At 41.5% G+C, this 13,419-nt stretch overlaps 1 protein-coding gene across 3 annotated transcripts; it reads right to left on the reverse strand.

Annotated features, from left to right (window-relative positions):
• Positions 1-251: 251 nt before the first annotated feature.
• Positions 252-9,062, reverse strand: lipea (lipase, hormone-sensitive a). Of its 3 annotated transcripts, XM_061092955.1 has the most exons (11): positions 8,994-9,062; positions 6,105-6,352; positions 4,823-5,107; positions 4,573-4,663; positions 4,340-4,485; positions 4,059-4,244; positions 3,242-3,385; positions 2,966-3,110; positions 2,606-2,833; positions 1,892-2,283; positions 252-1,734 (listed from the first exon to the last, which is right to left on the reverse strand). In XM_061092955.1, exons 1-11 carry the CDS (start codon positions 9,055-9,057, stop codon positions 1,492-1,494), a joined length of 2,172 nt encoding a protein of 723 aa, XP_060948938.1. In that variant the 5' UTR covers positions 9,058-9,062; the 3' UTR covers positions 252-1,491. The 3 variants fall into 3 exon arrangements, with proteins under 3 accessions (XP_060948938.1, XP_060948936.1, XP_060948937.1); XM_061092953.1 differs by having other exon boundaries at positions 4,340-4,663; XM_061092954.1 differs by lacking the exon at positions 8,994-9,062 and adding an exon at positions 8,630-8,885 and having other exon boundaries at positions 4,340-4,663.
• Positions 9,063-13,419: the final 4,357 nt, after the last annotated feature.

The raw sequence follows: 13,419 nt of genomic DNA on the forward strand, positions 1-13,419 counted from the left end.
TGAAACGCAGCAGTGACGTGAAGGAAGGGGTTAATGTGTCATGTATGTATGATTAGCTCTCTGGACTACATATGAAATATATACGAAAACATATGGTGCAGGTTTTAAAACAACAGAGTAAATAAAGGAAAATGTATGTTTCCCCGTCTCATTCTTCAATTACTGAATTATAATAATCATCATGTTTTTCCTCATGATTATTTTTCAATCTCACCTCAGTGGCCAGAGGAAGAATAACAGTTCTCACAAGATAATTTCAAACCATCCTTTATTTTATTACAATGTTTTCAACATTACAACATACATGATTTATATAGATATAAAACATGTCCTCGCCCTCATATATTGAGTAGAGCCATTTTGTCAATGAAAAACTCTGTTTTGATTAAATCCACATAAATATTATTTATTTTACGTGTATAACAGTAAAAGAAGGCTACCGGCAAAAAAAAAAAAAGGTCACTTAAAGTAAAACAAAATTAGGAAAGGGAATGATGAGTAAGTGTATTCTTGTCGCATTCAAATTAACATTCATATGCAGCTTTGTTATCTGTATCATTCAAAGCAACTTTCTTATTCATTTTCTTGACATTTCAAATCAATTTCTTAAATCTCACGTTCTCTGCGTGAGAAATTGCACTGGTGAGCATCCAGCTTTGTCACAAGTCTGTGACAAATCACCTCCTAACGACAAACAACATTAACACTTCAACCCAGCGCCGCTCCCTGCTACACACACACAAACACACACAACCTAACATAGCAAGTCCAAAACCTTCAAATACACAAACAATATTTTAACACCAGTGATCATTGGAGTTCTGATTTAATACAGGCTTTAAATAAACTGTGTTAAATACTTATAAGAGCTATAAAGAATTAATTTACAGTAAAACACATCCACATACTGCCGGTAAACACAAGGTGAAGGCCTCCTCAAAATGCTGTAAACATGTGACAAACTGGTAAAACCAGGTAAAACTATTTATCTAAATCATACAATAATAAAAGTGAGCATTTAACTGTGGTCATATGCAAATACAGCAATGCTTTAAATTCAAGAACAATAGCTCCTGTAACTGTTATGTATCAATACCAGTGCTGGTTAAAGTGATCTTTTTGTTTTAGTCAGCTTGCAATATTTTAAATGTGCGTTTAATCTGCCTCTTCAACATAGAAATCTTAATAGAAAAATACCTTTTTTCTGTCATGATTTCCGATAATATAATGATATAATAGTTAAGCATAATCGTGGAAAGTTAAAGGTTTCAGTGGATCTCTTGAACATCTTTGTCTTCAGAAAATGTCGTGCAGTGGAAGATTCAAGTGCAGTTTCCCTATAAGCTTCCTCCAGTTCTACAGTTTTAGGTGCATCTTCATTATTCTCCCTGATTTGTTTCCTTAAACTTATTCTACCACGAAACATCAGTTCTCTTCTTCATTCAAAAACAGCTGGAATGACAGATTAATAAGTCATGGCTTGGTTCTCTGTTACGCCACTTCCTGCTTTGACTGGCTGCGGGGAGCAGGCGTTGGGTTTTCTTGCTCAAAAATCAGCCTAATTCGCTCAATGCAGATTTCTGAAGCGACCTCCGTCTCCTTGGCGAGCTGTGAGAGGCTGAGGAAGCCGTGAGGCAGGTCCTCCACCACCGTCAGACTCACGGGCTGGCCCATGTCTCGCAGCTTCTTAGCAAACATCACAGAGTCGTCCAGCAAGGCGTCCAGAGCAGAGGCCTGTGTGGACACAAGCAGGAATCAGGAAATATTGTTAGTATGGAAAACAGCTGACTAACTCTAGTGAGAATAACAGACTGAAAAACAGGCAGATTTAAGGTTTGTTTCCACACGTAAATAAAAAGATAAAATCAAGTGATCTAACTGGACCTCTTACCACGATGTATACAGGCGGCAGACCTCTCAGCAGGTTTTCCGGAGCCAGTAGAGGTGAAACAAACGGGTTCCTAAAAACAGGAGAGGTGGTCGGGAGAAGTACAGCCAGGCACTCGGCGCGCAGGGGCACAAAGCCTTGTGGGTACTCCGGGTGGTCCCCAGAGGTTTGTGTGGCGGTGGGAGTTGACGTCCTGCGTGTTTCACTGCTCTCGGTCCTCCTCTGTAGTGACGACTGGGAGCGGGCTCCACTGGAGATCAGCACGGGGTCCAGAAAGGAGTGGATCCAGTTGGAGGCTCCCTTGGTGAGATCCCCGAGCACCCCGAGTGTGTCTCTGCCCAGAGTGGTCACACTGTTGCTTTCCACTGCAGGCTGCACCTCGCGACAGTCTATACCTGAGAAGGAAAGGACGAGAGCTTAGGAAATGAAACTAGGAAACACTGCAGAAAACAAAGAAGGAAAAAGGAAGTACAATAAAACAAATGTGACAGTTATGAACTCTGGAAAATGTCTAGACAATTGTGTTGAGACATTTTCCAGAGTTTCAACATTATCAACATTGCATCAAGTGTAGAAATGGTCACAGCCTCGACGGTAGGTTCATTATTTTCATCTCTTATTCCTCTTACACAACCTGGTTAATGTATAAATCCGTTTGATAACCTGTTTTCATGAGGCACGAGTCAGTATACACCTCACACACCCACATCCACATACCTGCATAGGCATTGAGGCACTTTGCAAGAACCCCTAAAGGCAACAGTGGGTCGATGAGTGTGAGCAGGCGGGAGGGCGAGGCGTCTGTGGTGAGCAGGGTGGCGGGGTAGGCGGTCATGATGCCGTCAGGGACTCGGATGCCGCAGGTCATGGCCTTCATGGACACAGTGATGCAGAGGTTTCCTCCAGCGCTGTCCCCCGCCAGACAAACCCGCTCCGCTGTGGAGCCTGAGAGACACGGACACACAGAACTGTTGGTGTCTATGATCGTTTCAAACATATTAAAGGGGAAAGCTTGTTTAAAGGCTGTTGGATGTCCCTAATTCTCCTGGTCCAGTGTGGTCCGACTCATCCACTTACCCAGGAGGTGACAGTTTTTCAGTGCCCAGCAGTAGGCGTAGAAACACTCCTCCAGAGCTCTGGGAAAAGGCGCTTCAGGTGACAAAGAGTAGTCGACAGACAGGATGGGCACTTTCAGCTGCCTCGACCAGGTCCGGAGATAATGCTGACAGGTGGGGGAGGAGGAACAGATTTAAAAGACGTGTGGTGAGGGGCAAACCAGCTGCTGCTTAGTCTCGTCAAGTTGTTTTAAAAACACTGCACATGTGCTAGTGCTTAAGTCAACATGTGCTGTACCTCATGAGATCTGGAGGTCTGGGCCACGAAACCTCCTCCGTGGAAGTGGATGAGCAGCCAGGGGGAGAGAGGCTGCCTCTGCACCCAGGGCCGATGAGAGGCGGTGGTGGGAGTGTCGGAAAAAGCCAGCAGCTCTTCACTGTCCTAGAAAGTCAAAGGATGAGCAATGAGGTCAATAATAAGGAAAAGTAACCGAGATGCATGACACTCACAATTATAACCTTTTTATATCTCGATCATATTTTCAGCAAATTTACTATTTATCATTAATCTATGGTTTTCTTAATCATTTCTCTTCTGCTCCTCTCTCAGTCTCTTATTTATATCGTCTATTACATCCAAAAGTTTTGAGATAAATTTTGCATTGTTGCTAACATTTTCTTCTTTCTTATCATGAACTATTTTTTATGCATGAACTCTACAAAAGTCCAGAGAATTGACTCTGGACTTTTTTTATCCCAAAGGCAGAATGCAGCAGGAGATCTGATGAGATTTTTCAGGTCAGACTCAAACAACTGTTTAACAACAGATAAAATATGTGGAACATTCACGCGAGGGGTGGAGCCCTGGTAGAGCAGCAGGAGTCAGGAAACAACAAATTCCACTGAGGAAATCATGCGGTTTGTTTACAGCACATCGACACCGGGCTCAGACCTTTACGTCAAACTTATATTGCCCCTCTGGAATGTTTCGTGACAACATCTGGACTTCAGTTATGTCTGAAAGCAGCTTAGGTTCCTTATCTTTCCTGAGAAGTATTAGAAACAGTCTTTTATGTATTTTGACCCCTGTATTTTACCTCCCTGTAAATCCTTACCTGTCCTTCTCGAAGCTCATGGGAGATCAGACGCATGTGGACCGGCCCCGGGCCCGAGTGAGCGATTGGAGGCGACACAGCAGCAGTTAGACTCGGGTCTGAGGCCAGAGGAAGGCGGAGAAGGAGAGGAGGCACAGTCAGGGTGAGGTTCACCTGCACTGGGTTCGAACTTATTCTGGTTAAACCCTGGAAGGAGAAAGACAAGGGAAAGAGTTGTTAAAATACTGGAGATCACTTCAGATGATAACACAGTGAGAGGAAGAGTAGGTGATCCTGCCTACCGATATAAGGCCGGACTCCGTGAGGTTCCAGAAAGACTTCCAGAATTGTACATCCAGGTTCTGGGTGATGCGTTCAAACTGGGTGCCTCGTGTCTCTGGATCGATGACGTACTTCCCTGATGTGAGGAGAGACAGGGCCGCCATGCCTGGAGCGAGAGAGAAAACGTATTTTAAAAGATGATCACGCCAGGAAAACGAGAATTCAACCTCCACCGACACCGTTAGAAACTCACCGAACCGTGACTGCTGTCTACCGTACCTCTCTCCGTATGAAATCATGCTTATGACAACAGTCTGGAGAACTGAACGAAGAGCTGGAGAGAACTGTGGAGAGAGAATTGCATCCAACGGTAAAAATGACTCACAAACAGGTTATTCCAGAAAACTGCACTTACATGGGAAGTGTTAAATGGCCGATCAGAACAAAGCTTGTATGTGTGAATCGAGAATTTAAGAGAAATGAATTTAGTGTTGTTGCCCGACCTGAAAGCCAAGACAGCGTCCGTAGAAACACGCCTTGTGCATGGAGCTGTACTCCTGCACGAACCTGCGGGTCAGCTCCGTGTCCTGCCGCGAGTACAGCTGGCCGATTTCGTTGTCGTCGATCAGCTGCTTGGCGAGGTGGAGCAGCGCCCGCAGCTGGCACAGGGCGCTGCAGTACGCCTCCATCTCAGAGGCGTTGTGCTCGGCCCTGAAGAAGGCGCCGTTGCAGTTGTCGGCAATGTAACGGCCATTGTTTATGATGTGTAGAAGGCAGGACTGCAAGACCTGGGAGACAAAAAGTGAAGAGAGGGAAAGAAATGATGTGAATTTTATGTGAAATGAAGGGAAACTACATTTGAAAGATTTGAAATGTGCAATGTTTAGCCCCAAACGACCACTAAAAGAACTATTTCTGTTGTGATATCTGATCAATACATTATATACACAAAAGATTTCCCTGCATGAGTCTACCTCAGTCTGCCCTCCCCTTCTCTACTCTCTTCTCTTCTCTACTCTTCTCCTCTCATCTCATTACTATATACCAACCCACTGTCCATCAATTTACTGGCTTTACCCCATGCACGGACTTTACCACTACGTATACTTATATATTTATTAGGGCTGGGCAAGTTAACTCGTTTTAATCGAGTTAACTGAAGTGATGAGTTAACTCGATTAATTATTTTATCTCGCATTAACTCAGGTTTGATTATTTATTGTTTTATTGTGAAAGTCAGGCTTTTATTTTGTGAAAGTCTGTTGCTGACTGCTGCAGAACAGGAAAAAAGAAAATAATTGGCGGATAAACAATCGAGTTAACTCATCACTTGAGTTAACTCGATTAAAACGAGTTAACTTGCCCAGCCCTAATATTTATATATGTATATATTTTTGTTGTTTTATATATAGATATATATATTTTTATTGTACTTTCCACTCCAGCAGCACAAGAACACTTCCCTACTGGACCCAATCACATCATTGCATTCCATTCCCGTATCTGTATATATATTCTCCGTATGTGATTTATGTATGTATGTCAGTGTGGTGTTTAAGTGTTAACTGTATAAGCTACTGGATGTTCTAAATTTCCCTCGGGATTAATAAAGTGTCCATCTATCTATCTATCCATCTATCCATCTATCCATCTATCCATCTATCCATCTATCTATCTATCTATCTATCTAAGATATACACAGTAACCCATTAGGAAAAAGCTATCTTAGCTCACATAACAGACTATAGTCCAGGGGGGAGTAAAAGAAGAAACATCTTGTCATACTTTGACCAGGGTGCGGTAGCCGTTCCCAGGCGTTTGTTCGTCGAAGTCGTAGAGGTGGTAAACGGCGTTGAGGCTGGCGACCACCGGCTCCAGCGCCCGGCCATGGCCCTGGATCTCTCTCAGACACGTGACCAGGCGGCTGGCGGACGTGCCGTGCGGTGACTCGGAGGATCCACACAAGGCAGAAAAGTTGTCTTCACACACCGTCTCCAAGGCTGCGAACACGACCTTGTAATCCATATCTGGGGCTGCGGGAGAGAGAGATGTTTTTTAAAAGTGTGTTTTCTTTAAGCTGCTTTATCTCCGCCTCTAGAGCGACTGACGAAGCAGAAACATGTGACGTGTGTCTTAAAGAAAACAGACCATCACCCTCAGGGGAAACACACAGATTTCACTCAACACAAGTCATTGTGCAACACAACTCTTTGTTTTGCTGATTATCTTCTTATCTGTTTGGCCAGGGGTTAGAGTTCCAGTGCAGTGACGACACAACTTTAAAACTCTTACTTACAACAAACCATAAACCGGATGGAGCATTAAAATCTAATCTAAAGTAGAAACGCCTGTAAAACAAATTGAAAAAGATAAATAAGATGTTGTAGAGTTGTGATGGTACAACTGAGAGTCAAGGCCTTAATCCACTGTTGGCTGATGAAAACATACTGAGCATTCAGAGTGAACTTTGCTGATATTACCCATGCTTACATGCATTATCCTGGAACATTCATATTTAACACATCACATGCTGCACACTATGTCCCGATGAATCAAATTGAAATCTCCACAGCGGCTTTGAGCGCCCGGCCTGAAGCACGGAGACAGAAACCAGGACTCTGTGCTCGTGGAGCCAATACTGTAAAACACTGGAGGCTTGTTCAGAGTTTTGACACATGGTTGATTGTGTTTCTATTTCTGTTCAGCGGTCACCGATTATGAGACCCAGACATTGGCAAATACGGCAGCACGGTGATGAAATATTCCCCCTCTGCATTGAAATGATCTGTTTCACCACAGCCTGGATTAGTCATTAAACTGCAACGTATGACTCATAGCAACAGAAATATTGATGCACTGGAAGATTCTCCGTATCCTATTTCCTATCTATTCCATATCTTTTTACTGTCTTTTACTGTCCTCTTTATTATCGCGATTCTCTGCCCTCATGCCAAGGATATGACATCATCTATTGAGTTTATTTACAGTTTCAATATTACATTTACTTTTTGTTCTGTTTCTCAGCTGGATCTTGGAGTTAAACAAACTTAAAGTCCTAAACGTGGCCTGGCTGATGAATCCTTAAGCTCATATCACTTTGCAGTGTCACATATTCCAGCCAATAAGGATCAATAAACTGTGATAAACAACAACAGAGTGTCACAGATGTGTTATCAAGATTAGAGAGAGATATGGATTTTTGGTGGCAGATGCTAGGAGGTGAGAGTTCACCCAAAAATGGAAATTCCCTCATCACCTACTCCCTACTATACTGATGGAGATGTGGGTGAAGAGTCCACAGAGCACTTTAGGAGTTTTAGGCGTAAACAGGGTCGAAGACAAATCCTACACAATCGAAGAAACTGGGCGACAATCGACAATAATTTACAACTAAAAACATGGAGCAAATGAAGCTGTTTCGAGTCGAATTTGAAGGTCAGGGCTTCCTGACACTGGGACGACACCACAGGAGAAGCAAGGAGGCATGTTATGTTGTTTTTCTACATTTAAAGAAGAGATCACCATTTACTTTAATTGTGTTGAATTCGGCTGCAGTGCTGTATAGCCCTGGAACTCCGAATGTGTGTTGTATAGACTCACACACGTGACCTCTCATCAATCAGCATAGTGTGACTAGATAATGAGAGAATTTACATTTAGGCTATAAACATGGTGCAAATGAAGCCGTCTCGAGTCGAATTTGAAGGTCAGGGCTTCCTGACACTGGGATGACATCACAGGAGAAGCACGGAGGCATGTTATGTTGTTATTCTACATTTAAAAGAAGAGATCACCATTTACTTTAATTGTGTTGAATTTGGCTGCAGTGCTGTTTAGCCATGGATCTCCAAAAGTGTTTTATGGACTCACACAAGTGACCTCTCATCAATCAGCATAGTGTGACACTAGATAATGAGAGAATTTAAGTTTAGGCTACAAACATGGAGCAAATGAAGCCGTTTCCAGTCGAATTTGAATGCTCGGGTGATGACATCACAGGAGAAGCATGGAGATGTGTTATGTTGTTATTCTACATTAAAAGAAGAGATCACCATTTAATTAAATTGTATTGAATTTGGCTGTAACGCTGTTTAACCCTGGAACTCCAAAAGTGTGCTTTATAGACTCACACACCACGTGACCCCTCAACAATCAGCACAGTGTTAGAATTTAGATTTGTCGGTGAACTATCCCTTTAACCTGTCCATGTATAAGTTTAACTTTTTCTACTTTTATCCATCAAATATCAAAAACAGGAAACTATAACCTTCATGTGATCACTGATAACCTCAGCTGTCATGGAGCCTGACCTCCGTCACTGCACATCCCGGAACATCAGCCTGTCATCCCCCGGCTCTGGGTCTCTCTCTCCCCGGGGCTCCGGTGGCTCCTCTCCCCGGCTCACGTCCTCCTTCACCCCGCCGGTAAACCCGGTAAACCCGGTAAAGTTCCGATGACAAACTTCCACCCCAAACTACAATAACTTTCTCCCCGGACTCCGCCGCCCTGTTGCTTCCTGTTCTCTTTTTAGAAGAACCGTCGCAAAACAGTGACGCAGCGGTTTCACCTGCGTCACTCTCCGTAAAAAGACCAAAAACATCCTGGAGGACAAGTCGGACGCAGACATTATGACGACATGATGTTTATTACATGTTTATAAACATTTTCACTCACCGAACTTCATCTTCGTTCCTCTCTTTCCGCGTGCCCACTGCCCTATTCGCTTCAGTGACGTCATGATGTGTCGGGAGCAACGGGACCAGTGCGCGTGCCCGGCAGCAGGTGGGAACAACTATGGGAAAACAACGCTACACACTCCTCGTGACGTCATCGTGTCCCCCCCCCCCCCCCCCCCCATTTGATTTTTTTTTTGTTTTTTTTAAACATATACTTATTGGTTTTATATAGTTTTGTACATTTACATCAATTTACATACATACAAGAACCTTCCCCAACCTGAACATATGGCAGCATAAATGGAAATAAATAATACAAAAGTCACAGAAATTGCTTTAGATATGATTACAACATAAATTCAAGTACAAAAAATTACAATGAAAATACTAATTTCGTTTAAACTAAATTAAAACAAAATTAAATATATATATATATATAAGTAAAATAGAATACAGTCACTAACATGAAACAGAGCACAGCACACATTCCTCACACCAGATTGGTCACTTCACATTTCCAAACCCCCTATTTGATTTAATAGAAATAAATTAAAGGGTCAGTTTTGATATGAGCAAGTTTATATCAGAGCAGAGTGGAGTGTGTGTGTGTTTGTGTGTGTGTGTGTGTGTGTGTGTGTGTGTGTGTGTGTGTGTGTGTGTGTGTGTGTGTGTGTGTGTGTGTGTGTGTGTGTGTGTGCTGGAGGCATAGATATTTAAACTCCCACAGTTTAGTTTTTATTTCTTTTTCTGTTAAACCTCGGAACTCGGAATTACTGGAGGTCGGAAGTTCCAAGATGGCCGCTCCGTGAGTGAACGCTGTGGTTGTTACTGTTTATCAGCACTTCTGTTATTCAGTTTGTCGTACACATAGTCCTGCCTGTCTGTGGACGCTTCACTACGCTGTTACAACGCTGTTACAAAGCGTGCACTGTCGCATATTGCGTTATTATGAACTGGTTTTGCTAACCGTGCCTAGCTGGCTAACGTAAATATTGCTCCTGTGCAAAAGGAACGCTGTGAACTTGGATTATTCGGGCTGTGACATTATTCCGAGGGCCGAGCTCCGAGGTGTAGCTAAGGGAAAGCTGGCTCCAAGATGGCGGCACTGGTATGTGGAATATTTTGGCTTCATTATTGGACACTGGGAGGAAGTGGAGACATGTCATCCATCTTTAATTACAGCATATGTTAAACTACATCTTTACTACATGTAAAGATTGACGACATGAAAGCTCCCCAAAAGTTAAACCAAACTTTTATCAATCAGCTTGCAGGTATAGAAGAACTCTGAGAAAGTTGCAGACCTTAACTTTACATGTGATTCATGAGGTTGATATCAGGGCCACAACCTGTCTGCAGTCGCCTATGTCTCTTAAGATAGTGCTTTATAATATAGTAATACATATTATTAATACAGCAGCTTCTAAAGCACTTTTCAAAACGTTTATGTTGGATATACACATTTTGTGACAGCATATCAAACAGCCCTGAGCCCCCACAACGTTTGATTCACTGTAGAAAAGAAGAACACGTGACACAAAGAAAGTTAAAGACTTGTATGTGATGAGATTATGGGAGTCTCTAGTGGCCAATCACATGACTTACAGCTAGTGGTGCAGTAAAGAACCCGTTAACTGACACAATCTAAACCACAGACCCACATTTGACAAGGTTTTTGAACTTATCTTAAACTATCAGCTTGTCAATGTGAACTAAATGCTTTTTTACAGAATCTCATCTATTTCCTCTCTTGTTTCTTTCAACAGCATCACAGTTGATCTTTCGCCCTCAACAATCAACAATATGAAAACTGAAGACGAATTGAGATTCAACGTGCAGCTGAAGTCCTTGAGGGTTGGGAGACGTGTGAATTACTGATGCGAACAATCACCCAGCTCACAGTGATGGTTGAGTAATATCAGATCTGTGCTCATATCGAAGGTCAGCAGAGGGGATTCATGTTGAGTCAACATTTCTGTGTTACATATTGAACTGTAAACTCAGAGCCGTCCGTCATCCAGGTCGTGACCATGCAGGTTATTTAACATCCTCTCCTCTGCAACCCGACACTATAAACACACTGTGACTGTGACCGGTGACTTTACCCCAACGGCTACATTCAGTAGTGGGAAAAATACAGTTTCTATTTGTTGTAAGACTCTCTGACTCCTTCTGCCAGGACAGTGTTATGTTAATGAGACATTTAACGCAAGGATTCACATTAATTACAATCCTATTTGTTTGTTTTCGCGGGATATCCAAAGTTATAGATGAATAATTGAGTTTTCACCATCTTTCTGTATGTAAAATTTATATATAAACCTTAAGATAATTAGTGATAATCCATTATATATCCAGGACCATGTCACATTCAGCTAATAATTAATGATATTATGAGATAATTATTTTATATACCGATGGAAAGCACTGAATAAAGAGTGATATTAATAGATTCGGTAAATATATTCTTGGCCCTACTAGTTTTCATTATTATTTGTCAGGGGATATTAAATTAAATCTTAAAAAGTTTAGAAAAATCTCAAAAAGTAAAAAAATTGAAAATTATTGAATTTATATTAAGGAATCCGTCAAAAAATGTCATAATCATCTCCTGTAATTTTTTTATTATATCATATAAATAATCATAAATATTAGTTCAGTTATTAGCAATAGACAAAATGCTGAGTTACCGTGAGAGTTACCTTTATTAACAAATACAATCATGTAAAATGAAGTTATTGTCTGGAACAAGCACTGATCCAAATATAAACTCAGTAGACGCCCACATGGAATCAGGAAAACAAGTATTGTTTTTCTCTGAGATCGTTTCTTCCTCTCGTCTGTGACTCAGCTTTCTGCTCAGTAAACTTCCCCATCGCACAACAATCAAAACAGTCAAATCAATGATTAAAGCTATGTGAGCTTTTTAAGTCTTTAAGTGTCATATTGTGTGTCTCTGTTGTGCACACAGTCATTTGTCCTGAGCTGTCAGGATGACTCGCAGACCACTGGGACAGGGCTTCAATTCATTCATGCTTACATTATTGAACTGGTGGAAGTTTTCTGATTTAACTTACTAAGTCAATGAAAAGTAGATCAAAATTCCCCAAAGCCTCAGGTTACATCTGTAAAAAGTCTCCTTTGTGTTCTCCAAAATGAGTTTGACACCATGGCTGTTGTAGGTGTTACACAAATAAAGTTTATCATGATTATTATTATTATTATTATTGCAGTCTGCAAGAAGCTTTTGGCGTCAAAATTCCAATTGGTCCATAAAGTCAGTCAGAAGCCTAATAAATGGATTGATTGTTTCAGTTTAAAACCAAATCCTTCTGACTTATTACAAAATGAAACTACAGGTTATGTTACTCTGCAGGTATCATGGTGTCCTCATTCTTTTATTGATACCAAGCCCTCATCTCGTGGAGGCTTGTTGCGAGTCGGATCTAGTTCCTTCCAGCGAAGCAGGCTGTTGATGACTAACCTCAAACCCTCACTTGTCTCTGTTGAAAGCCGACCCCTCTGGTTACTCCTGACTGAAGATACCAGTGATAAACCCTTTCTTAAGCCGGGGGAACAATCAATGCCGCTAATTTACTCATAAAGTGTCAACAGAGGAGCCATGAACTCCAACTGAAAGAGCACGTAGTCTGAAAGTGACACTAAGCTCTGAAGCTGCTCTCACACCTGCACTGACCTCCGGACACTTTCCTGAGCGAGTGGGCGCGTTGATGATTTGTTTCTAAAAAGCAACACAAATAAAACTGGAAAATTACAAATATCTCAGGATGAAGACTCTAAGTTGGAAGGACAACTTTATTTGATTGAGACTCGTCTGTGATCTGTATCAGTGACAAAGCATTATTATGAATCTACAACACTCTCATTGGCAAACTCCCTTTTCCCTCCTCGACAACTTTTGTATACATAATTGATTATATATAAGCTTATATATATATATTACACTTAATATGTCCATAGTATTTGTTTTACATCTATGGGTAGTTGTTTCTTAAATCTATATTTGTATTGTAGTGAGGGCGTCCTTGACAAAAAGAAAGCTTGGTGTCTCTGTGGCCTTTCCCTGCATAAATAAAGGTTTTTAAAAGTTGCTTTGTCTAAATCTAAATATATTAGAGTTCATGTTTTTAGTCCTGTTTATTAATAGTCAATAGAATATCATTTGTCCACAGATTTTAAGGAAATAAGGTGTAAGATTTTTAAGATATTAGATGTTGCTGCACTTTTCTTTATTCCTGTTATTTAAGTAAAACTCTCTCTCTCTCTAATATGACTGAGGATTGTGAGCGGCCACGAGACAAATCTTGATGAACAACTCTTGGAAAAAGGAACAGCACGTCCGATCTAGGGTTCATTTACAGGTGTCTGTCACGTAAACACACACGCATCGCGGCAATGGAGGC

This window comes from Limanda limanda, chromosome 19 (genome assembly GCF_963576545.1).
Source record: "Limanda limanda chromosome 19, fLimLim1.1, whole genome shotgun sequence".
Taxonomy (NCBI): Eukaryota; Metazoa; Chordata; class Actinopteri; order Pleuronectiformes; family Pleuronectidae; genus Limanda; species Limanda limanda.